Raw genomic sequence first — 25,708 nt, forward strand, 5'->3', positions numbered from 1 at the left:
GTTGTACGGGTTCGTTCGTACTTTTACCTGACGCAGGTTTCATGTGAAAACACGAGTCAATGGATTGGCTCATACATTGACCTGATCTGGAGGTTTCATGTGACAACAGGACTGTTTTCAGACTGTGGGTCAGGTCAGCTGCTTGTTGTTAGCCTCGCTCTGAGAAGGAATGGAGCTAGTTCTGAAAGAACAGGGAATGTTCTGGTTCACTTGACTGACGTTATTGTCCCATTGGGGAAACGTTGTTGCAGTATCATGTACATGTTTAAATACAGTAGACTACAAATGACAATACAAGATTCACAAGTTACATACAGCATATACAGATGAAAGAAGGCCAGCCTGGTAGATAGGAACATTAACCAGCTGTTTAGAGGGGTATCACACCTGACACCAATTATTGTCTAGTTTTGTAATGTCATGGATTGGACACCGGTCGGTGATGGTGTGTTTGTTTGTCTCCAGAGCAGTTTAGATTGCGTTGTGACGTTTCACTTGAGCAGCGTATCACGTTGCATCTGTTCAATCAGTGTAAAACTATTCATTATATCAACTATATATGTTTCTGAATTCTAGGATAATAGAGAAATATAGTTTATCTCAGTACAATATAACATCATAATACATGTCTACTTTTCCTGCCACATGTCCTAAAGTCTCCCCATACTTCCCTGTTGTTCCTCTGTCTGCTGTTGTTGTTGCAGCACTTCCTCTTGGCCTCCAAGTTCATCCTGACCTTTGTGATCCCAGACGTCCCCAAACACATCCAGATCAAACTGTCACGTCTGGAGTTTGAGTCCCTGGAGGCTCTGAAGAAAAGGGTAAGTTTGACTGACTGACTGAACCCCTCAACTGTATGGTGTTGAATAACGCTAGCATGACATACAGAGTGGTTTGACCTAACTTTAGTCTATCAAGGTGAAAAAAAGCAGGTACCATCACTCAACCTTAAACTCAACTTTTGGGGTGTGTTAAACCAAAAAACTGAAGTTCCCAAAAATAACATGAAGGGACTTCAAGTTGAATAAAATGTATAAAGAAACCCTAGATGAAGAAAAGCCACAGACTTCGGTGTGGATAAGCTGGGTATATGAGGTGTACGGCTGACATGACTGTCTCTCTGAGACACCCATCAGGTTTATCATCTAGGTCTGATGGTTTAATGATCCATGTAGAAGGTTGTTCACGCTGCAGCTAACTAACAAACTGTGTGTGCGTGTGCAATATTGTAATGTTTTAATGAGGCTCTGCTATTTTGGCAGATGTTTATCACCTTGCACGTAGCTCAGAAGTAGGTCACACACACACACAGATACAGAGGACACAATCATCTGCTTTCCCAGCACCAGAAAGAACCTGTCTATAAACGGCTTACATACCGTGTATAATTAAGGACAAAACAACAGATTATTTAGTAGAATGCTGACCCATAACTCTCTCCATAACACCATAATGCAGACCCATATCTCTCTCCATAACACCATCATGCAGACCCATATCTCTCTCCATAACACCATCATGCAGACCCATATCTCTCCCCATAACACATGAATGATGACCCATATCTCTCTCCATAACACCATCATGCAGACCCATATCTCTCTCCATAACACCATCATGCAGACCCATATCTCTCTCCATAACACCATCATGCAGACCCATTTCTCTCTCCATAACACCATCATGCAGACCCATATCTCTCTCCATAACACCATCATGCAGACCCATATCTCTCCATAACACCATCATGCAGACCCATATCTCTCTCCATAACACCATCATGCAGACCCATATCTCTCTCCATAACACCATCATGCAGACCCATATCTCTCTCCATAACACCATCATGCAGACCCATATCTCTCTCCATAACACCATCATGCAGACCCATATCTCTCTCCATAACACCATCATGCAGACCCATATCTCTCTCCATAACACCATCATGCAGACCCATATCTCTCCCCATAACACATGAATGATGACCCATATCTCTCTCCATAACACCATCATGCAGACCCATATCTCTCTCCATAGCACCATCATGCAGACCCATATCTCTCTCCATAACACCATCATGCAGACCCATATCTCTCTCCATAACACCATCATGCAGACCCATATCTCTCTCCATAACACCATCATGCAGACCCATATCTCTCTCCATAACACCATCATGCAGGCCCATATCTCTCTCCATAACAGATTCATGTAATGTATTCAGTCCCTCAATACATCTCCCAGAGCACTTCGGTAAAGATAAATTACAGGAGTTAGGTTAATGGTATTGAAAAGAGTATGCTGTTGAGCAGTAGCTTGCCTCAGCTTGGCACTGCAGTCATTTACTGGATTAAGGCTGAGTGCTTCAGCAATTAGCTAGCATGTCTTAGCTAGCTATCATTTCTCTAGGCATGCAGAAAGAAGGGCGGGGCCACGAAATACATCACATTGATTGGTGGTATTTCTGATGCTTCTTGTTCTTGTCCAGCTGAATGTTGAATTTAAGCAGATTTGAACAGGATTTCTTGGTTTGTTTGTGCAGAGCCAGGCTCATGAGAGGTAAGTTGCTTTGGGTCGTCTGACTGAACTCTGCTATGCAGGTTGTGAGTTTGTCTGGTTATGGTTTGAATTGAAAGCTTCACCTATAATACCTAATGCCTGATATTAATCCTGTGAATAGAGATGGATAAGCTACTTAATAATGTCTACGTGTATTGCCCAAGTTGGTCTTGTGGTGAGGTTTGTGTTGTGATGGTACTTGGTTACTGCCTTGTTTAACTGACTGTTTTCAACCCAGTCCCAGGCACATGAGTAATGCCCCTGCTACCATGGCTATTGAACGTCTTGCCGTTTGGCTTTAATAACTCTTCCTCATAATTCATTCATTTTAATCTCCCTCTAACACTGTCCTTCTCCCCATCCATCAAAATCCAATTAATATTATCTTGTGGCTGTCTATCTTGATTCGTAATCATTACAGATATTCTCAAGTTTGCATCACCAGGTTAAACACTTTTGATTAAATTAATTCACTCCACCTTTGGCCTTTTCTCTATATCACTAATGATCCCAGCCAGCCAGGTAGGCAGTGAGTCAGCAAGTCGGTCGGGCAGGCAGTCGGCAGGCGGCCAGCCAGACAGGGCGGGCGGGCAGTTGGCCAGCCAGGCAGGCGGGCGGGCAGACAGGGCGGGCGGGCATTCAGGCAGGAAGCCGGCCAGACAGGGCGGGTGGGCAGGCAGTTGGCCGGCCAGACAGGGCGGGTGGGCAGTCGGCTGGCCAGACAGGGCGGCGGGGCAGTCGGCCGGCCAGACAGGGCGGCGGGGCGGGCGGGCAGTCGGCCAGCCAGACAGGGCGGGCGGGCAGTCGGCCGGCCAGAGAGGGCGGGCAGTCGGCCGGCCAGACAGGGCGGCCAGTCGGCCGGCCAGACAGGGCGGGCGGGCGGGCAGTCGGCCGGCCAGACAGGGCGGGCGGGCGGGCAGTCGGCTGGCCAGACAGGGCGGCGGGGCAGTCGGCCGGCCAGACAGGGCGGGCGGCGGGGCAGTCGGCCGGCCAGACAGGGCGGGCGGGCGGCCAGTCGGCCGGCCAGACAGGGCGGGCGGGCGGGCAGTCGGCCGGCCAGACAGGGCGGGCGGGCGGCCAGTCGGCCGGCCAGAGAGGGCGGGCGGGCGGGCAGTCGGCCGGCCAGACAGGGCGGGCGGGCGGGCGGGCAGTCGGCCGGCCAGACAGGGCGGGCGGGCGGCCAGTCGGCCGGCCAGACAGGGCGGGCGGGCGGGCAGTCGGCCGTCCAGACAGGGCGGGTGGGCAGTCGGCCGGCCAGACGGGGCAGTCGGGCGGCCGGCCAGGGCAGGCATTGAGTCTTTGAGTGACAGGAGCTGATGGACCTTTCAGTCAACCCCAAGGTGTTGTATCATGTCAGGTAGTCAGTCAGAGCCACAGCCTTCCACTGGATATGTCATCATGCATCACCTTGTACTGCAGTCTCTACTGATGATGGAAAGAAAGCCTTTATTCCACTGGAGTTGTATTAGGACTAGAGCTGACGGAAAGAGAGCCTTTATTCCACTGGAGTTTTATTAGGACTAGAGCTGACGGAAGAGAGCCTTTATTCCACTGGAGTTTTATTAGGACTAGAGCTGACGGAAAGAGAGCCTTTATTCCACTGGAGTTTATTAGGACTAGAGCTGATGGAAAGAGAGCCTTTATTCCACTGGAGTTTTATTATGACTGGAGCTGACGGAAAGAAAGCCTTTATTCCACTGGAGTTTTATTAGGACTAGAGCTGACGGAAAGAGAGCCTTTATTCCACTGGAGTTTTATTAGGACTAGAGCTGACGGAAAGAGAGCCTTTATTCCACTGGAGTTTTATTAGGACTAGAGCTGACGGAAAGAGAGCCTTTATTCCACTGGAGTTTTATTAGGACTAGAGCTGACGGAAAGAGAGCCTTTATTCCACTGGAGTTTTATTAGGACTAGAGCTGACGGAAAGAGAGCCTTTATTCCACTGGAGTTTTATTAGGACTAGAGCTGACGGAAAGAGAGCCTTTATTCCACTGGAGTTTTATTAGGACTAGAGCTGACGGAAAGAGCCTTTATTCCACTGGAGTTTTATTAGGACTAGAGCTGACGGAAAGAGAGCCTTTATTCCACTGGAGTTTTATTAGGACTAGAGCTGACGGAAAGAGAGCCTTTATTCCACTGGAGTTTTATTAGGACTAGAGCTGACGGAAAGAGAGCCTTTATTCCACTGGAGTTTTATTAGGACTAGAGCTGACGGAAAGAGAGCCTTTATTCCACTGGAGTTTTATTAGGACTAGAGCTGACGGAAAGAGAGCCTTTATTCCACTGGAGTTTTATTAGGACTAGAGCTGACGGAAAGAGAGCCTTTATTCCACTGGAGTTTTATTAGGACTAGAGCTGACGGAAAGAGAGCCTTTATTCCACTGGAGTTTTATTAGGACTAGAGCTGACGGAAAGAGAGCCTTTATTCCACTGGAGTTTTATTAGGACTAGAGCTGACGGAAAGAGAGCCTTTATTCCACTGGAGTTTTATTAGGACTAGAGCTGACGGAAAGAGAGCCTTTATTCCACTGGAGTTCTGTCCAGGGTCAGTTGTGAGAGGAGGACAGAGGGACGGCCATCTTCCTGTGTTGCCACTTAAACTGCTGTGTCTGTCTGCATCTGGCCTAGTCAATCCAATGTTTTCCACCGCTTCAGCAGGCAGAGGCGAATAAGCTGTCTTGCCAGCCAATGGGCTTTGTGGCCTGGGGGAAACCCTTTCCTTCCTCTGGCACAGGAGGAACTGATCAGAGCAGGTGCATCGGCTAAAATCCAGCATTTTCCACTGCTTCAGCAAGGGGAGGGAAGCCAAAGAGATAGATACATACTGTACAACTAGCTAAGTGTATGTATCACTGAAGGGAGCAGCCAATGTCCTGGGGAAAAACCCTTCCTTCCTTTGGCACAGGAGGAATGTAGTAGTGATCAGAGCAGGTGCCTCACTGGTGGAAACCCCCTATCAACACCTTAGTCGCTGGCTGTCCACCAGCACTAGCCACCACTGCCAGAGGTGACAGTGACCCACTAGAGAGAAGGCCACAGAGACAGATGCTGTACTATACAGAGGATCGACGGATGCTGTACTATACAGAGTAGAGGTCGACCGAAAATGATTTTTCAACACCGATTTTTGGAGGACCAAAAAAAGCCGATACCGATTAATCGTCAGTAAAAAAAAAATATATATATATATATATATATATATTTTTTTAAACATTTTTTTACAATTATTATTATTTTTTTATATTTGTAATAATGACAATTACAACAATACTGATGAACACTTATTTTAACTTAATATAATACATAAATAAAATCAATTTAGTCTCAAATAAATAATGAAACATGTTCAATTTGGTTTAAATAATGCAAAAACAAAGTGTTGGAGAAGAAAGTAAAAGTGCAATATTTGCCATGTAAAAAATCTAACGTTTAAGTTTCTTGCTGAGAACATATGAAAGCTGGTGGTTCCTTTTAACATGAGTCTTCAATATTCCCAGGTAAGAAGTTTTAGGTTGTAGTTATAATAGGAATTATAGGACTATTTCTCTCTACCATATGTATTTCATATACCTTTGACTATTGGATGTTCTTATAGGCACAGTATTGCCAGCCTAATCTCGGGAGTTGATAGGCTTGAAGTCATAAACAGCGCAATGCTTGAAGCACAGCGAAGAGCTGATGGCAAATGCAGGAAAGTGCTGTTTGAATGAATGCTTACGAGCGTGCTGCTGCCTACCATCGCTCAGTCAGACTGCTCTATCAAATCATATACTTAATTATAATATAATAACACACAGAAATACGAGCCTTAGGTCATTCATATGTTAAAATCCGGAAACTATCATTTCGAAAACAAAACGTTTATTCTTTTAGTGAAATACGGAACCGTTACGCAAGAGAAGTGACACAATTTCCCTAGTTAAAAGAAATTCATGTTAGCAGGCAATATTAACTAAATATGCAGGTTTAAAAATAAATACTTGTGTATTGATTTTAAGAAAGGCATTGATGTTTATGGTTAGGTACACATTGGTGCAACGACAGTGCTTTTTTCCATGAATGCGCTTGTTAAATCATTGAATGACGATGAGAGAGGTTTTGTCTCTAGAGGCACCATTTAAGCCAGGTGCGGTCACTGTATGTGTGGGGGGTGGAACATAAGGGCTAGCTAAGGCATATTGAGCAGGGCTGGAGGCTCTACAGTAAATTAAGACAAAAATGACTAACCAAAACGGCAATGGACAAGGCATATTTACATTAGGGAGAGGCATGTGTAGCCGAGTGATCATAGGGTCCAGTGAGTAGCTAGGCGAGCTAGAGGCACGGTGATTCAGACAGCTAGCAGGCCGGGGCTAGCAGCAGGCTACCAGATGGGCCCCAGGGGGACGTCGCAATGGGAGAGCCTGTTGAAACCCCTCGGACGGTTACGTCGGCAGAACAGTCGTGATGGATTGGCGGGGCTCTGTCGGCAGCAAAGGGTCCAGGCCAATTGGCAGAAGAGGTATTGAAGCCCAGGAATTATCTGATGGATTTCTTCGGCTAGCCGGGAGATGGGCCTAGTTCGAGGCTACCTCCAGGCTAACTGGTGCTTGCTTCGGGACAGAGACGTTAGACTGGAGTAGGCACTCGGCTAGCTAGCTGCGATGATCCGGAGTAAAGGTTCAGAGCTTGCGGTAGGAATCCGGAGACGTGGTAGAGAAAAGCAGTCCGATATGCTCTGGGTAGATATCGCGCTGTGCAGGCTGGCAGGAGTTGCCTGGGCCGAGGCTGGCAGTCCGAGTTAATGGTGATGACCGCTAGCAGTGGCTAACTGACTAACCCAGGCCCTGCAGACTAGTAGCTAGTTAGCTGGCTAGCTTCTGAAGGGGGTTCTGGTTCAAAAGTGTAAAAATAACAGATCCATACGACATTGGGTGAGGCGGGTTGCAAGAGAGTATGTTCAGTCCGTAGATGGATAATGAGATTAAAAATATATACTAAGAAAAACTATATATACTAAGAAAAACGATATATACAAGGGACAGGACAAGACAATTAAAACAGACATCCCACCTTTTTTCCCCTCCTTGCCTGGTCTGTGAGTTTTGGTGGGCGGCCCTCTCTTGGCAGGTTTGTTGTGGTGCCATATTCTTTCAATTTTTTAAATAATGGATTTAATGGTGCTCCGTGGGGTGTTCAAAGTTTCGGATATTTTTTATAACCCAACCCTGATCTGTACTTCTTCACAACTTTGTCCCTGACCTGTTTGGAGAGCTCCTTGGTCTTCATGATTCCGCTTACTGTTGTTGCAGACTCTGGGGCCTTTCAGAACAGGTGTGTGTGTGTGTGTATCAAATCAAATGTATTTATATAGGCCTTCTTACATCAGCTGATATCTCAAAGTGCTGTACAGAAACCCAGCCTCAAACAGCAAGCAATGCAGGTGTAGAAGCACGGTGGCTAGGAAAAACTCCCTAGAAAGGCCAAAACCTAGGAAGAAACTTAGAGAGGAACCAGGCTATGAGGGGTAGCCAGTCCTCTTCTGGCTGTGCCGGGTGGAGATTATAACAGAACATGGCCAAGATGTTCAAATGTTCATAAATGACCAGCATGGTCAAATAATAAGAATCACAGTAGTTGTCGAGGGTGCAGCAAGTCAGCACCTCAGGAGTAAATGTCAGTTGTCTTTTCATAGCCGATCATTAAGAGTATCTCTACCACACAAGTGGCTCAGGTAGTGCAGCTCATCCAGGATGGCACATCAATGCGAGCTGTGGCAAGAAGGTTTGCTGTGTCTGTCAGCGTAGTGTCCAGAGCATGGAGGCGCTACCAGGAGACAGGCCAGTACATCAGGAGACGTGGAGGAGGCCGTAGGAGGGCAACAACCCAGCAGCAGGACCGCTACCTCCGCCTTTGTGCAAGGAGGAGCACTGCCCTGCAAAATGACCTCCAGCAGGCCTCCACGTCTCCTGATGTACTGGCCTGTCTCCTGGTAGCGCCTCCATGCTCTGGACACTACGCTGACAGACACAGCAAACCTTCTTGCCACAGCTCGCATTGATGTGCCATCCTGGATGAGCTGCACTACCTGAGCCACTTGTGTGGGTTGTAGACTCCGTCTCATGCTACCACTAGAGTGAAAGCACCGCCAGCATTCAAAAGTGACCAAAACATCAGCCAGGAAGCATAGGAACTGAGAAGTGGTCTGTGGTCACCACCTGCAGAACCACTCCTTTATTGGGGGTGTCTTGCTAATTGCCTATAATTTCCACCTTTTGTCTATTCCATTTGCACAACAGCATGTGAAATTTATTGTCAATCAGTGTTGCTTCCTAAGTGGACAGTTTGATTTCACAGAAGTGTGATTGACTTGGAGTTACATTGTGTTGTTTAAGTGTTCCCTTTATTTTTTTGAGCAGTGTGTGTGTATATATATATATATATATATATAAGATCTGGTGTAACCAATTACCTTCAGAAGTCACATAACTAGTTAAATAAAGTCCATCTGTGTGCAATCTAAGTGTCACATGATCTCAGTGTATATATATATATATACTGAGATCATGTGACACTTAGATTGCACACAGATGGACTTTATTTAACTAGTTATGTGACTTCTGAAGGTAATTGGTTGCACCAGATCATATATGATATATATATGTATATATATATATATATATATATATATATATATATATATATACACACACTGCTCAAAAAATAAAGGAACCTTAAATAACATAATGTAACTCCAAGTCAATCACACTTCTGTGAAATCAAACTGTGAAATCACTTCTGTGAAATCAAAGATCTGGTTACACCAGATCTTATTTAGGGGCTTCATAGCAAAGGGGGTAAATACATATGCACGCTCCACTTTTCCGTTTTTTATTTTTTAACATTTTTTGAATCAAGTAATTTTTTTCACTCCACAAATTTGGACTATTTTGTGTATGTCCATTACATGAAATTCAAATAAAAATCAATTTAAATTACAGGTTGTAATGCAACAAAATAGGAAAAACACCAAGAGGGATGAATACTTTTGCAAGGCACTGTACTATAGAGAGACAGACACTGTACTATAGAGAGACAGATACTGTACTATAGAGACAGAAGGCTACAGAGACAGATACTGTACAGAAGACCCTTAGTCCAGGCTTAGTCCAGGCCAGATTACCCTTAGTCCAGGTGTAGTCCAGGGCAGAGCACCTTGTTTGTGTATTTTGAGTGTGAGGAGTCCAGTGGTGAGTGTGTGTGTGTGTTCTTGTGTTCCTGAGCCTGCTTGCATTTCTGTCTGTCTGGTGTGAGCCTGGCCAGGCATGATGTCACAGACACAGGAGGGGTGATGTGGGATGATGGCTGAGTCATCGAGAACCTCAGACACGCAGAGAGACAGGCCAGCTCAGAGAGAAGCTGCTAGCTGCAGTCCAACTACACTTCTCTCTCTGTGGGATTGACTTGAAGTTCATCATCAGGAGAGAGGCTTGTTACTGCAGTCTGATACTCCAGGGAAGTTCATCATCAGGAGAGAGGCTTGTTACTGCAGCCTGATAGTCCAGGGACGTTCATCATCAGGAGAGAGGCTTGTTACTGCAGCCTGATAGTCCAGGGAAGTTCATCATCAGGAGAGAGGCTTGTTACTGCAGCCTGATAGTCCAGGGACGTTCATCATCAGGAGAGAGGCTTGTTACTGCAGCCTGATAGTCCAGGGACGTTCATCATCAGGAGAGAGGCTTGTTACTGCAGCCTGATAGTCCAGGGACGTTCATCATCAGGAGAGAGGCTTGTTACTGCAGCCTGATAGTCCAGGGACGTTCATCATCAGGAGAGAGGCTTGTTACTGCAGCCTGATAGTCCAGGGACGTTCATCATCAGGAGAGAGGCTTGTTACTGCAGCCTGATAGTCCAGGGACGTTCATCATCAGGAGAGAGGCTTGTTACTGCAGCCTGATAGTCCAGGGACGTTCATCATCAGGAGAGAGGCTTGTTACTGCAGCCTGATAGTCCAGGGACGTTCATCATCAGGAGAGAGGCTTGTTACTGCAGCTTCTGATAGTCCAGGGACGTTCATCATCAGGAGAGAGGCTTGTTACTGCAGCCTGATAGTCCAGGGACGTTCATCATCAGGAGAGAGGCTTGTTACTGCAGCCTGATAGTCCAGGGACGTTCATCATCAGGAGAGAGGCTTGTTACTGCAGCCTGATAGTCCAGGGACGTTCATCATCGGGAGAGAGGCTTGTTACTGCAGCCTGATAGTCCAGGGACGTTCATCATCAGGAGAGAGGCTTGTTACTGCAGCCTGATAGTCCAGGGACGTTCATCATCAGGAGAGAGGCTTGTTACTGCAGCTTCTGATAGTCCAGGGAAGTTGGGGCCCAGTGCAGAGGAATAAAAGATGGGATGGAAATGGGGCTTACGAGCTGTGTGAGCAGTAGTGAATATGGATATGCGTCGCATCTGTTTCTACAGTGCAGTGAGTGAACTTGACTGCAGTGGGAGGGAGGTATATCCTAGTAAATAGGCCACAACCTGAGCAGTGCAGTGTGAGAGAGAGGCCCTCCCTGTCAATCTGATGGGGATGCTTTATAAAGCCCTCTGCTTCAGCCTTCCTCCTACATGATCAATACTAACATGCCTAGGCAATTAGCTCAACATGCTGGAAAACCAGGGCATTAGTTGACTTACCCGTGTATACTACAGGGAGAGGGGCTGGCTGAAGGAGGGAGGGGTCTGTACAGTACAGGTTGCTGGAGCTTTGTTACGTGACCGTGGACTTCCCATCCCTCCTCTCTCTACCTCACTGTCTGCCCCTCTCCTCCCTCCTCTCTCTACCTCGCTGCCGGACCCTCCTCTCTCTCTCTCTCTCTCTCTCTCTCTCTCTCTACCTCGCTGCTGGCCCCTCTCCTCCCTACTCTCTCTCCTTCTCCTCTGATAAGTGGTGTGAGCTGTGAAGGCATCATTTATTGCCATGGGCTTCCCTCAGAGAGGACTTAGTATGGCTCCCGGCAGGATCCTGGCAGCCATTGAACAAGTCTCTGAGCAAGAGGAGATTGATTTCTGTTACTGCTGTTGTTACAAATGAGATGAATGTCCTCTGTGGCGCGAGTGTGTATGTATCTGTCTGTGTGTTTTTCGTTGCACTGTAGTTATGGCGACTACAACGACAAGTGCAAACAAGTCTGTCAGAAGGACAACCTCAGAATGTTCCGGCAAGTGCAAACAACAGCATAAATACAGACTGCATTTACAGACCATGACACACTATTAATGTGACTGTCCGTTTGGTTTTCCAGAACAAGTAGCTGCAGTAGATTCGCCTGGGCTGGGTGTTGAGTACAATCCACCACACTCTATCCCTGTGGGGAACCGTAGGTCTATGTATTTAACCCTGCTCTCCCCTTATGGAATCCACTATGAATAAAAACACTTCCATCAGCAAAAACTCTCCCATTGATCCGTGTGTTGGATTGAAATGTTAATTGCACGTAACACATTTGAACCCAGAATGTAATTTGCTCGGGTGCGCTGGAGGCAGTGGAATGAATTGATTAAATGTAACTCAGCTGAGATTAGAGTCTGGGGAGAAGGCCTGTGCTGTAGAAAAGTATTCTATTTTAAAATAAGAACTCAATCTGGTGAAGATCTCCAGGTCTTGTTAAGAGGTTCCAGAACCACTGTAATTTGGAGATGTAATGCTGTTTTAAAGCTCTGGTTTCCTCTCCTCGGGAGGCTTAATGTCATTTAGAGAGAGAGAGGAGAACTCTGTATATTTGTTCAAGCAAGCTAACAGTGTGCTTATGTTTGTTTTATTTTAAAAAGCTGCTCCAACACTGAAAAGCGTTAATATTTATACATTGTAATATATGCCATTTAGCAGACACGTTTATCCAAAGCGACTTAGTCATGCGTGCATACATTAAGTATGGGTGGTCCCAGAAATGGAACCCACTACCTTGACGTTACACCGCCATGCTCTCCCTTATGGAAAAAGATTGCAATCAGAGTGCAGTAGAACTGCAAATACTGTGTCCAAAATGTTATATCATTTTTTTACTGCAGTACTTTTGCATTGTAACTGCAGTTACGCTTCCAACACACCGACAGCCTCATTGCGCAAAATAGTACACAGCATCATCTGGACATGTAACAAAGTTCAACATTCACCTTCTGCTACCATTTCTGTCCAGCCATCTACGCATACAGTTTGACGCATAAGTTCGATAAATCCAACATATACACCACACCGAACACACTGCAACTGCCTCTGCAATGCGTTTCCTTGGAAATGAATAGAATTCTGGTAGACCAAAATGTAATGACGCTGTCGGTGTGATCCAAGCATTACAGTGCAGTATAACTGCAGTTGAACTGCAGTACATTGCAGTTATTCTTGCAAATACTGCATCCAAAATACCACAGCCGACACAAGTTATTGCACTTTTACTGCAGTTTCAAAAGCTACCAACTGAGCTACAGAGGACAATGTATTCCTTCTATGGAACATGTATTCTGTTTGTATGACATCCCCAATAATAGGCCTAACAACAGGTAGCCTGTATTTCATGTGGCAGTTTGGTGGAACATAAGTGTAAAATGTGATTAATATCTCTGTTACAGAAAATGCTGGAGGCCTCGGGGATCCCAAAAAATGATAAGTGATGAGAGAAGAGGCCGATCCTTCAGATACTGAAAATACGAAGATAGGCTACACTCCAGATGGAAGATGCCCTCCAAATGAAGAAAGATTCACTTCAGACGGATATCTTTACAACACCTCAATTAGCTCAAAGCATATTTATGCATAAAATATCAAAACGTTTTTTTTTTTTTTTTAAATATATATATAAACGGTTGGTTGTTAAACCTGGTTTGATGCTCTTAACCTCTGCAATGTTGCCAGGTATTTCTGTTGTTTTGCTGAGTGTAGTGTATTACCTGCAGATGTCTATAGAACATTACTGAATCTGATTAAAACAATCATGAAGACTAGCCTCTAAAGATTCAGATCTGACCAGAGAACAAGACTTTGTTAATGTCCTCCGTAAACCACTGTTGTAAATGCATTGCTACGTACAAATGTATGTTAAGGTAGGGCTTGACATTCAGGTCAATTTGCCAATGGCACACTAGTCCGAATGAAAGAAATACTGGCAAGTGTCAACATCTGGCAGGCAAGCAAATGATGCTCGCATAAATTCAATAGCTAGTGATTTTATCTTTCCTTTGGGCTGAGCAAGTAGCCTACAGGATTCATACAGACATTGGGAAGTCAAATTCAACTTTTCAAGCAATTAATTGTAATTTTCAAGGACCTACATTTTTATATTGAATTGTCATAGCCGATAGAAAAAAATCTCCCCAAAACTAGTAAGCAAAAAAGTATGCATTGAGAACTTAGAGAATAATACATGTTTTATTAAGCCTTCCAAATAGCATTATGCAATGACAAAAATATTTTACATTCTAAAACATGTCAGAATAAAGCGAACATTGCCTGACTAAATAGACTGTATGTTGATGCTCCCAACACAAACACACTAATGAAGTCTGTGGCAGCTAGTCAGTCTCACCATTTGAAATGTTGAGGAGTTATTGTATCATGTTTTAAAACAAAGTGAGCAAAAATCGGGTTCCCTTTGTAACGGAACGATTTGTATGGAAAACCAAGTTGAAGCCAACATTCCAATGGGTGTCTTGCTCATAATCACTGCACGTGGTTTTACCGCAAAGATGGCAACAGACCTGCTCGGGAAACAAATGAAAGCGGATAGATCTCTCTCTCTCAAACTGATCAGAAATTAAATCAAGGAATAATTATATTGCAGTGAAACTTCTAAATCGGCTACCTTCAATGACTTTTCTAAGACCAAATAGCCTCGAAGAAATGTCTGATTATCAAGTTAGGCTATTCTAGCAAATAATCTACCAAGACGGAACTTTATTGCAGGTATGCATACCCATTCTTGCCTCAGCATTTATTGGTATTTATCATAACCTTGAAGATGTTTCCTACCGCTGTCGGTCTTCAGTGAGCTGTTCCACACAACAATCTCAAACTAGGCTTAATGTGTAGTTTATGGCGCGCGTGTGATAAATAATCAACATAACGAACTCACAGCTTCAGGAATTCTTTATTATATAGCCTAGATTAAATATAGCATTTTTACAATATATTTTTTTCACTGGCCCAAGTTGGCCACTGACCGGGATGATCAACTGGCCCGGAGGGTTTCCAAAACCTACCCGGGCCAGCGGGCAGCCCTGAATGTCAGGCCCTGGTTAAGGTGTTAAATAATAGGTCATTGAAGGTGTATGGATGCGGTTGAGGGTAGGATGCTGTGTTACATAGACTTTTCATATTCATATGGCCATTATGGAATTGGTGGAGGCGGTTCAGTTTGAGATAGATGGCCTATGGTAATTATATCCAGACAGTATTCCACCAACAGGTGACATGAATTACTTTTCAAAAATAGGTTTGCACATTAGACAGAGTTTTAGACCAACAGCTTTACTTAAAAGCCACTATAGTCAGTTATGGGGCAGGGCTACATCCAGTATCAGTAGGTCTGTCAGAGACGTTATCTAAGTAGAACTGCTTTCAAAATGGAGGACTAAACACGTGAAAGTCTTAGGAATTCTGGCATAATTATGTGCTCTATAGCATTGAGGTCCTTGAAACGTTTACATAGTATTGCTAGAGTATAATATATGCCATTTAGCAGACACTTTTATCCAAATTGACTTAGGCATGCGTCATGCATACATTTTACGTATGTGTGGCCCCAGCAGGAATCAAACCCACGATCCTTGGCGTTGCAAGCACCATGCTCTACCGACGGAGCCACAGAGACACACATCCAGGGTATTATCTGATCCATAGTGATACTACACATGGAGATAGGAAAGATCGAATTATCAATGGTGATGCTTCAGTATGCTACAGAGAAATTGTAAAGACTGGAATGGAATTAATGGAACATATGGAACACATGGAAACCATGTTTGATTCCGTTTAACTGATTCCATTCCATCCATTTCAATGAGCCCATCCTCCTATAGCTCCCCCCACCAGCCTCCTCTGTATCATGAAGCATGGTATGCTACATAATGTTAAATACTCCTCACAGCCTGCAACTATCATGGTCATTGTTACTCAGTCTAATCAATGACTGTCAATCAGAAGTAGTGATACTTAGAATGTATGTGAGTGGAAATTAATTGATTTCTTTTTAAGTTGTTTATGCTATTAGTCCATGCGCTCTTGAAGACCCCCTCAAAGCGGGCTTGTGCCTTTGACATGACATGCGATGCTGTTATGATTTGTTTTATATGCTATATACTGTACATACACTCACTACAGTTTGCCATCACAATATCACTAAGTGTATAAAAATGGTTCAGAACAGCATTATTGAAACCAAACAAACCTAGCATCCTTTTCCTCAAATAAATCTATACAAAAATCTTTCACATATGCTTACAAGTGTCTCCATTCTCTAGTTCAGGGTTTCCCCACCCATCTACACACAATAACCCATAATGACAAAGTGAAAACAAGTTTTTCCAAATCTATTGAAAATGAAATACAGATACCTAATTTCTATAAGTATTCACACCTGAGTCAATACTTTGTAGAAGCACCTTCGGCGGCTATTACACCTTGATTGTCTTGAGGATGTCTGTATCAGCTTTGCACATCTGGATTTGGAGATTCAAGTGTTTTCACAGATTTGAAATGGGATTCTAGTCTGGACTTTGGCTGGGCCACTCAAGGATGTTCACATTCTTGTTCTGAAGCCATTCCAGCATTGCTTTGGCTGTATGCTTGGGGTCATTGTCCTGTTGGAACATAAATCTTCTACCCAGTCTGTTATTTGCACTGAAGCAGATTCTCATCAAGGATTTGCCTGTGTTTGGCTCCATTCATTGTTGCTGCCACCACCATGCTTCACGTTAGGGATGATGTTAGGAAGGTGATGAGCTGTGCCTGGTTTTCTCCAGACATAGTGCTTTGCATTCAGGTCAAAGAGTTACATTTTTGTTTCATCAGACCACAGAATCTTTTGCATTATGCTCCGAATCTTTCACTTGCCTTTTAGCAAACTCCAGGTGCGCTGTTATGTGCCTTTTTCTTAGGAGTGGCTTACGTCTGGCCACTCCCATAAAGCCCAGATTTGTGAAGTGCTGTAGATACTGTTGTCCTTCTGGCAGGTTTTCCTCTCTCAGCCAAGGAACTCTGTAGTTCTGTCAGTGTTCATTGGGTTCTTGGTCAAGTCCCTGACCAAGGTCCTTGCCCAGTAGCTCAGTTTGGTCAGGCGGTCAGCTCTAGGCAGTTCCGATAGTTCCATATTTTTTCCATTTCCCAATTATGGAGACCACTGTGCACTTGGAAACTTAACACTTTCTATGAATACTTTCTGAAGGCACTATCTTTTTTGTTGTACACAAGACTGTAAAAACATTAGGAAATCAGCTCCAAGTGGTTTACATTTTTGAAATGATCGTTTAGTCAAATATATCAGTTTTGGCTTCTAGCGGTATATTTGCAGTCTGCAAATGATTTGTAATCATGTTCCGGCCCCCTGACCATCCACTCAAGAAAATGTGGCCCTCGGCTGAATCTGGGTGATGATCCCTCTAGTGTGTCCCGTCTACATGCTCTACCTCTGTAAGGACATAGATGTGTACAGTGCCTTCAGAAAGTATTCATACCTCTTGACTTATTCCACATTTTGTTGTTAAAACCTGAATTCAAAATGTTAAAATATGAAAAATCTCACCGATCATGTCATAATGACAAAGTTAAAACATGTTTTTAGAAATATTTGCACATTTATTGACAATGAAATACAGAAATCTACAATAATTTGCAGAAGTATTCAAACCCCTATGCTTTGACACTCCAAATTGAGTTCTAGTGCATCCAATTTCTTTTGATCTTGAGATGGACCCCAAGTTGTAGTGACACCTGTGACCAACTCAATTGTTTGGCCATGATTTAGAAAGAAACACACGTGTCTATAAGGTCCCACAGTTGAGTGCAGAAACTGTACCATAAAGTCCAAGGACCTGTCTGTACCTCCCAGAGATAGAATTGTGATGAGGCATATATCTGGGGAAGAGTATGAAACAAGTTCTAGAGTGTTGAAACGTTTCCAAGAGCAGTGGTCTCCATCATTGGGAAATAACACATTTAAAAAATGGAACTACCCAGACTCTACCAAGAGCTGTCCGCCAACCAAACAGGCATGAAGGACCTTGGTCAGGGAAGGGACCAAGAACCCAATGACCACTCAGACAAAACTACAGAGTTGTCCTTGGCTGAGATGGGAGAACCTGCCAGAAGGACAAGTCTCTACAGCACTTCACCAATCTGGGCTTTATGGGAGAGTGGCCAGAAGGAAGCCACCCCGGAGAAAAAGGCACATGACAGGAGTTTTCAAAAAGGTACATTTTTTAACTCTTTGGCCTGAATGCAAATCTCTGTCTGGATAAAACCAGGCACAGCTCATCACCAGTCTGGCACATTTACATTTACATTTAAGTCATTTAGCAGACGCTCTTATCCAGAGCGACTTACAAATTGGTGCATTCACCTTATGAAATCCAGTGGAACAACCACTTTACAATAGTGCATCTAACTCTTTTAAGGGGGAGGGGTGGGGTTAGGAGGATTACTTTATCCTAGGTATTCCTTAAAGAGGTGGGGTTTCAGGTGTCTCCGGAAGGTGGTGATTGACTCCGCTGACCTGGCGTCGTGAGGGAGTTTGTTCCACCATTGGGGTGCCAGAGCAGCGAACAGTTTTGACTGGGCTGAGCGGGAACTGTACTTCCTCAGAGGTAGGGAGGCGAGCAGGCCAGAGGTGGATGAACGCAGTGCCCTTGTTTGGGTGTAGGGCCTGATCAGAGCCTGAAGGTACGGAGGTGCCGTTCCCCTCACAGCTCCGTAGGCAAGCACCATGGTCTTGTAGCGGATGCGAGCTTCAACTGGAAGCCAGTGGAGAGAGCGGAGGAGCGGGGTGACGTGAGAGAACTTGGGAAGGTTGAACACCAGACGGGCTGCGGCGTTCTGGATGAGTTGTAGGGGTTTAATGGCACAGGCAGGGAGCCCAGCCAACAGCGAGTTGCAATAATCCAGACGGGAGATGACAAGTGCCTGGATTAGGACCTGCGCCGCTTCCTGTGTGAGGCAGGGTCGTACTCTGCGAATGTTGTAGAGCATGAACCTACAGGAACGGGTCACCGCCTTGATGTGAGTTGAGAACGACAGGGTGTTGTCCAGGATCACGCCAAGGTTCTTAGCGCTCTGGGAGGAGGACACAATGGAGTTGTCAACCGTGATGGCGAGATCATGGAACGGGCAGTCCTTCCCCGGGAGGAAGAGCAGCTCCGTCTTGCCGAGGTTCAGCTTGAGGTGGTGATCCGTCATCCACACTGATATGTCTGCCAGACATGCAGAGATGCGATTCGCCACCTGGTTATCAGAGGGGGGAAAGGAGAAGATTAATTGTGTGTCGTCTGCATAGCAATGATAGGAGAGGCCATGTGAGGATATGACAGAGCCAAGTGACTTGGTGTATAGCGAGAATAGGAGAGGGCCTAGAACAGAGCCCTGGGGGACACCAGTGGTGAGAGCACGTGGTGCGGAGACAGATTCTCGCCACGCCACCTGGTAGGAGCGACCTGTCAGGTAGGACGCAATCCAAGCGTGGGCCGCGCCGGAGATGCCCAGCTCGGAGAGGGTGGAGAGGAGGATCTGATGGTTCACAGTATCGAAGGCAGCCGATAGGTCTAGAAGGATGAGAGCAGAGGAGAGAGAGTTAGCTTTAGCAGTGCGGAGCGCCTCCGTGACACAGAGAAGAGCAGTCTCAGTTGAATGACTAGTCTTGAAACCTGACTGATTTGGATCAAGAAGGTCATTCTGAGAGAGATAGCAGGAGAGCTGGCCAAGGACGGCACGTTCAAGAGTTTTGGCACCATGCTATGGGGATGCTTTTTAGCAGTAGGGGACTGGGAGACTGTTAAGGATAGGAGGGAACAATGAATGGCGCCAAATACAGGCAAATCCTTTATCAGAACGCGAACGACAGACTGGAGCAAAGATTTATGGCTCTCGACCTCCGCCTCTTCCGAATCCGTACGGGAGTTGCAGCGATGAGACAAGACCGTAACTATTAACAATTGGATACCACGAAAATTGGGGAGAAAAAGGGAGTTTAAAAAAAAGATTTACATCCCAACAGGACAATGACCCCAAGCATTAAGCCAAAGCAACACTGGAATGGCTTCAGAACAATGTGAAAGTCTGAGTAGCCCAGCCAAAGTCCAAACCATTTAAAATGGATACCATTGAAAATCTGTGGAAAGACTTGAAGATTGCTGTTCACGCTCTCCATCTAACTTAACAGAGCTTGAGAAAATGTGTATGGAAGAATAGGAGAAAATCCCCAAATCTAGTTGTGCAAAGCTGATACAGACCTACTCAAGACGACTCAAAGCTGTAATCATCGCCAAAGGCGGTTCTACAATGTATTGACTCAAGGGTTGTGAATACTTAAGAGAATTCTGAATTTCATTTAATACATTTGCTACCATTTAATAAAATGGTATTGTATGTCAATGAGTGACATAAAAAATATTGAATTCATTTTGAATTCAGGCTGCAACACAAAATGGGTATGAATACTTTCTGAAGGCACTGTAGGTGAAGGCTCTATAGAAGTTGCTCTTCAGGGGTTACTGGTGTCTTCTGGCAGCAGCATAAGGAGTTGTAAATCCTGGCAGAATACCTTTCAGCAGAGGGGCTCTGTGGCCTGCATATTTAACTGGTCTCTACTCTGGAGGGAATAGTCTCTGGAGTCTGAACATGGTGATGCACCAAGATTGTTCTAATTAGAGTTCTTCTAAGTCATGTGCCCCAACTGGCACCCTATTCCCTATATAGTGCACTACTTTTGACCATGCAAACTAGTGCACTATATAGGGAATAGAGTGCCATTTGGGACATTAACAGAGATTAGGCTGATGATTAATCTTAAAAGCAAGGCCACCAGGAAAACTACCAGCACACCGATCAGTGATCCACCTCTTGGATGAAGCTCTGAGGTAAATAGTTGACAAGATAGTTATGGTTAAACAGTTATGGAGCAACATTTGGGATTGACAATGTACAGAGTAATGGATTATTTTCTGTCAATTCCTTTAGCAACAAGTGATCGAAGTTGCATCTGACAGAACACAGACTTGGGAGACAGGCGTGTCATCAATGCATCACAAGCACAGAAAAGACAAGACTCATTTATAAGACGTCATTTCCCACAACATTTTATTTTGGATATTACCATAGCTATATGTAACTTTTGACAACAGGTATCAACTACAGAATAATACATTTAATAATTCTGCCATTTCATATTTTCATTTTCTTTTAGCCAGTACATGGTTTGGTCCAGTAACATTCAGTGGATGGTTCTTCCGCTCTCGATGTCCTTGGATCGATAATGTTAAACATATAACACATGCACATGTCATTCACCTGTTTACATCTGGGTAAGACAACGGTCAGACATGAATAAAATCATGTTCTTTTCTTGGAGACACCCATTACTAATAAGGCTATACTTACAGCTATGCACCAAAAGGTTCACTCTGCTGTCTCTAAATATAGAGCACCATATTTACATCTCTATTTACAGACATTTTGTTTAAAAAGAAAAAGAAAAAAATACTCAAGATATCTTTCTCTGTTAGTTTTTAGTCCGAGGTGCCTTTCAATCTAAGGCTGTACAGGGTTGAAATATAAAACAAAAATATGTTGATTTACAGATAGCTGCAACATGTAGCTTATTGCCAATGCCCTTAAAATATATCCCCACATCTCCCTACAACCCCATTTCTTTCCTTCTTTACTAAGCCCAGTCCTTTAAAGCTTACAGACAGGAATCTCTCCTGAAAGGTGCATGTGCTCTACTGAACCACTAATCCTGAATGTAAAACCTTCACCCTGCAGTGTCCAGTAAGGTGTGGGTGTGTGTGTGACACACTGCGATGTTAGTCCCCAACGAAAGACTCACGGGCCCACTTCAACACATAATAATCTTTAAAACAGCAGATCGTTCAAAAATATAACTTTTTAAAACATATATACATACTCAACATATACCCTTTAAAAACAAACAAACCAGCCTGCCAGGCCAGTCAGAAGACCAGCCTGCCAGGCCAGTCAGAAGACCAGCCTGCCAGGCCAGTCAGAAGACCAGCCTGCCAGGCCAGTCAGAAGACCAGCCTGTCAGAAGACCAGCCTGCCAGGCCAGTCAGAAGACCAGCCTGCCAGGCCAGTCAGAAGACCAGCCTGCCAGGCCAGTCAGAAGACCAGCCTGCCAGGCCAGTCAGAAGACCAGCCTGCCAGGCCAGTCAGAAGACCAGTCAGTTACAGTAACAGAAAGTAAAACAGTCTAACAAAGCAAAGACGTGGGTGGGTGCACACAGGTCCACTGGAATACAGACACCCAATGCAGTTTTCAATTAATTAGTACATTTTTCTTTTCAATTCTCCTGCTCTTCTATTGATCTTAAAATGCATTTTCTAAGATGTTACGTCAACATGGCAGGTGGTCAACCAAGGACATGAGCAACATGTGAACGGGACCACATTAAATCTGTGTGGGTCTGCTTGCCTGCTACCTTGAGGCCCAGCACAGGAAAAAGATACACTACTAGTCTACCAGTGTACTTTACATTCAGCTTGACACGTCGTCATGAACTTTGAATCATTTCAGGAGTTTTGCCCAATTTGCAAATGAACAGCAGTAGTTATAATTACAGATGAATGACCCTTTCTGTTAGAATAGTGTCTAAAAGATTGCAGCTCCTACCTGTATTCACTATACAATAGTAAGTATAGTAGTATTTGACCCAAATAGGTGAATGTATTCTGCATTGAGATTGGAATAAAGACGGAGCTGAAGCATTATTTTCCCAGGTTACTGGCTCTCAGTAACACCAAAGTAAACCAGATGTGTTGAAGTAGCACTTGTTAAACAGCGGTTTGGAAACAATCATTCATGTTGCCTTCAAAATCTATTCAGTGAGAGCTGTATAGCCATCTAAAACGCATCTTTAATTCCATACACTTCAAAAATACAAACAGAAAACAGATTGTCTGTGTGCAATATCAAAGTGAAATAACGTTTCAGACAGTAGGTCACTGTCACTGTAAAATGGAGGTTCATCAATGAATCAAATTAAAACATCTCTAGAAGTTACCAAGTTTGTCTCAGTTGGTCGTTGTGTTTTAAGACTGCATGGCAGGAGCTTATATCAACATGAAGGTTACAGGTTACTTCCCTTCCTCCAGGACCATGTATGGTGACTGGTATCTCTGTTCTGTCCTCCTCTCCCAGCTGTATGAAGACTGGTATCTCTGTCCTGTTCTCCTCCATCTCTCCCAGCTGTATGAAGACTGGTATCTCTGTCCTGTCCTCCTCTCCCAGCTGTATGAAGACTGGTATCTCTGTCCTGTCCTCCTCTCCCAGCTGTATGAAGACTGGTATCTCTGTCCTGTCCTCCTCTCCCAGCTGTATGAAGACTGGTACCTCTGTCTTGTCCTCCTCTACCTCTCCCAGCTGTATGAAGACTGGTATCTCTGTCCTGTTCTCCTCCATCTCTCCCAGCTGTATGAAGACTGGTATCTCTGTCCTGTTCTCCTCCATCTCTCCCAGCTGTATGAAGACTGGTATCTCTGTCCTGTCCTCCTCTCCCAGCTGTATGAAGACTGGTATCTCTGTCCTGTCCTCCTCTACCTCTCCCAGCTGTATGAAGACTGGTACCTCTGTCTTGTCCTCCTCTACCTCTCCCAGCTGTATGAAGACTGGTATCTCTGTCCTGTCCTCCTCTACCTCTCCCAGCTGTATGAAGACTGGTATCTCTGTCCTGTCCTCCTCTACCTCTCCCAGCTGTATGAATACTGGTATCTCTGTCCTGTCCTCCTCTACCTCTCCCAGCTGTATGAAGACTGGTATCTCTTTCTTGTCCTCCTCCATCTCTCCCAGCTGTATGAAGACTGGTATCTCTGTCCTGTCCTCCTCTACCTCTCCCAGCTGTATGAAGACTGGTATCTCTGTCCTGTCCTCCTCTACCTCTCCCAGCTGTATGAAGACTGGTATCTCTGTCCTGTTCTCCTCTACCTCTCCCAGCTGTATGAAGACTGGTATCTCTGTCTTGTCCTCCTCTATCTCTCCCAGCATACCCTTTACTTAGTAGACAGTAGATCAATAATCGAATTTAAGTGCTTACCCTTTAACTATCACGTGCTACTACTTACCCACTGTTAAAAGTTTGGTATTTTGTACCCCAAAATATAGTTAATCGAAAATCAAACCCACATCCATATTTATGTTTACATCAACACCCCAACTCACCTTACAATTTCGTTCAAGTTCTGTTACCTCGGCTCATCAACACCCAACTCATCTTAGAATTGAGTTAAGTTGTGTTACCTCATTCCCGGGGGAGCTAGTGATGTAGCAGAAACAAAAGAATCCCCTGCAGCATGCAGCTCATAGGTCCTAGTGAACAAACAAAAACAATAAAAAGTGTCATCTTTTAAGACAACAGCAGAAGGCAGGTTTTGATGGTGAGGTGTTCTGAGGTCAGACGTATGCTACAGCGGTGACTGTGGTTGGACAGATTGGACTGGCAGAGTGGTGTCAGAGGGCGCCAGGGAGTGTGTGTCATATGACCTGGCAGCAGCTGGCCTGAGAGGTGCACAGGAGCCCTTCTCTAGGGCTGCGCTGGATGTTCACAGAGATGCTCTTTTCACACAGAGGTAGCTGGAGAACATTACTTTTCAGCTTGTTCAGCTTGTTATTCTCCTTGGTGGCCAGGGCCAGTTCGCTAAGTGCTGCTGCCGTTTGGTCTGTGTATGTCCTTGGAGTGTTGACAGCGGTGGTGGGCAGAGCGATGGTGTCTAACTCCAGGTCCAAGCTGCCGTTGGAGCCGATGCACATCTTCCAAGAGGACCTCTCCTGTGTCTTGACGCTGCCAGCTGACAGGCTGCTGGACAGACTATTGGACAGGTTCTGAGGGTCTATGATGAACTGGCCCATCCCCCCTGCCAGGCCGGGGCCTCCACTTCTCCCCCTGTGCTGTAACTGGGAGCTGAGACACAGGCTCAGGAGCTTCAGGCTCTCCACCAGCTCTGCTGCCCCGGGGCTGCGGGAGGCACAGTGTCTCCGCGTGGACCCTGAGCCTGAAGACGAGTGGTTACTGCTGCCGTTAGAACAACTTGAGGGGGAACCCTGTCCCTTACCACCACCTCCCCCACTACTACCACTCCCTCCATTGTCACTACTCCCCCCACCTCCCCCTCCAGGAGGACTGCCCCTGTCTGGTCCTGAGCTGCCCCCCTCCCCGGGGGGTTTACTCTGCCCTCCACTGCTCCCTCCACCATTTCCCCCTGAGTTTCCAGGTGGGCCCTCACTGCTGTCCCTGCGGTTCCAGCTGTAGGTGAAGCCTGTGTCCTTGTCCAGACGCCGGCGGTGGCTCTCGGAGTCGTCGTCGCTGGTCTCTGAGCTGGAGCAGGACGAGCCACGGCCTTGGCTCTTGCGGCGGTGATAGCGTTTCTGAGTGGTGCCCGGCGACCCGGCCGCTGCGATGTTCATCTTTAGCCGGCTGAGTTTGGGTGGCAGCCCCTCGTCCATATCGAAGTCGTCGTCTGACTCACCCTCCTCCTCAAAGATCTGGTTGAGGACCGGGGCGCTCTTCCTGGAGGTCAGCCGGTTGGTGATAGATGGAGCCTTGCGACGCAGGATCACTTGGGTGGACAGAGGGGACGGGTCCTCTTCCTCCTCTTCATCCTCCTCCACCCTGAACAGGCAGCTGCGCTGCTTGGCTGAGGAGGTGGAGGGTGTGGGGGCCGTGGCCCCAGCTCTAGGGAGCCCAGAAACGGGGGCAGGGGCACCGGAGGCCCCTGCGTTGCTCTCGTCCCTGCGGAGCTCCAGCAGGCCTTTGGTGCGGTGTCCGTTGAGAAGGTTCTCAGCGCTGCGGGCGGGGGACTGGGGACCACCAGCGTGGCAGATGGAGGAGGCTGCCAGACTGTCCTCGATGTCCTGATGCATGTCAATCTTCGTCGGCCAGGACTGCCTGGAAGAGCAGAGAGCAG

General features: G+C 45.6%; 2 protein-coding genes across 3 annotated transcripts in view; one reads left to right on the forward strand and one right to left on the reverse strand.

The window, feature by feature from the left end:
* The window catches only part of ano10a (anoctamin 10a), a 36,079-nt gene extending 20,062 nt beyond the window's left edge, over positions 1 to 16,017 (forward strand). The window contains exons 12-13 of the mRNA XM_071396278.1: positions 705 to 821; positions 13,162 to 16,017. Of these exons, the coding sequence (XP_071252379.1) occupies positions 705 to 821; positions 13,162 to 13,203 (159 nt within the window). The 3' untranslated portion in view covers positions 13,204 to 16,017. The remainder of the gene's footprint in view (positions 1 to 704; positions 822 to 13,161) is intronic.
* Positions 16,018 to 20,855: 4,838 nt separating this feature from the next.
* The window catches only part of snrka (SNF related kinase a), a 50,090-nt gene continuing 45,237 nt past the window's right edge, over positions 20,856 to 25,708 (reverse strand). Inside the window, exons 6-7 of one of the 2 annotated variants that reach the window (XR_011674546.1) lie at positions 23,142 to 25,689; positions 20,856 to 23,015 (exon numbers count right to left, since the gene is read on the reverse strand). Coding sequence is in view for 1 of the 2 variants with exons in the window: in XM_071396277.1 (XP_071252378.1) it covers positions 24,279 to 25,689 (1,411 nt within the window). In the remaining variant the exon portion in view is untranslated. Of the gene's footprint in view, positions 25,690 to 25,708 lie in introns of both variants that reach the window. The other variant, XM_071396277.1, reaches the window with a different exon arrangement.

This window comes from Salvelinus alpinus, chromosome 4, assembly GCF_045679555.1.
Source record: "Salvelinus alpinus chromosome 4, SLU_Salpinus.1, whole genome shotgun sequence".
NCBI lineage: Eukaryota > Metazoa > Chordata > Actinopteri > Salmoniformes > Salmonidae > Salvelinus > Salvelinus alpinus.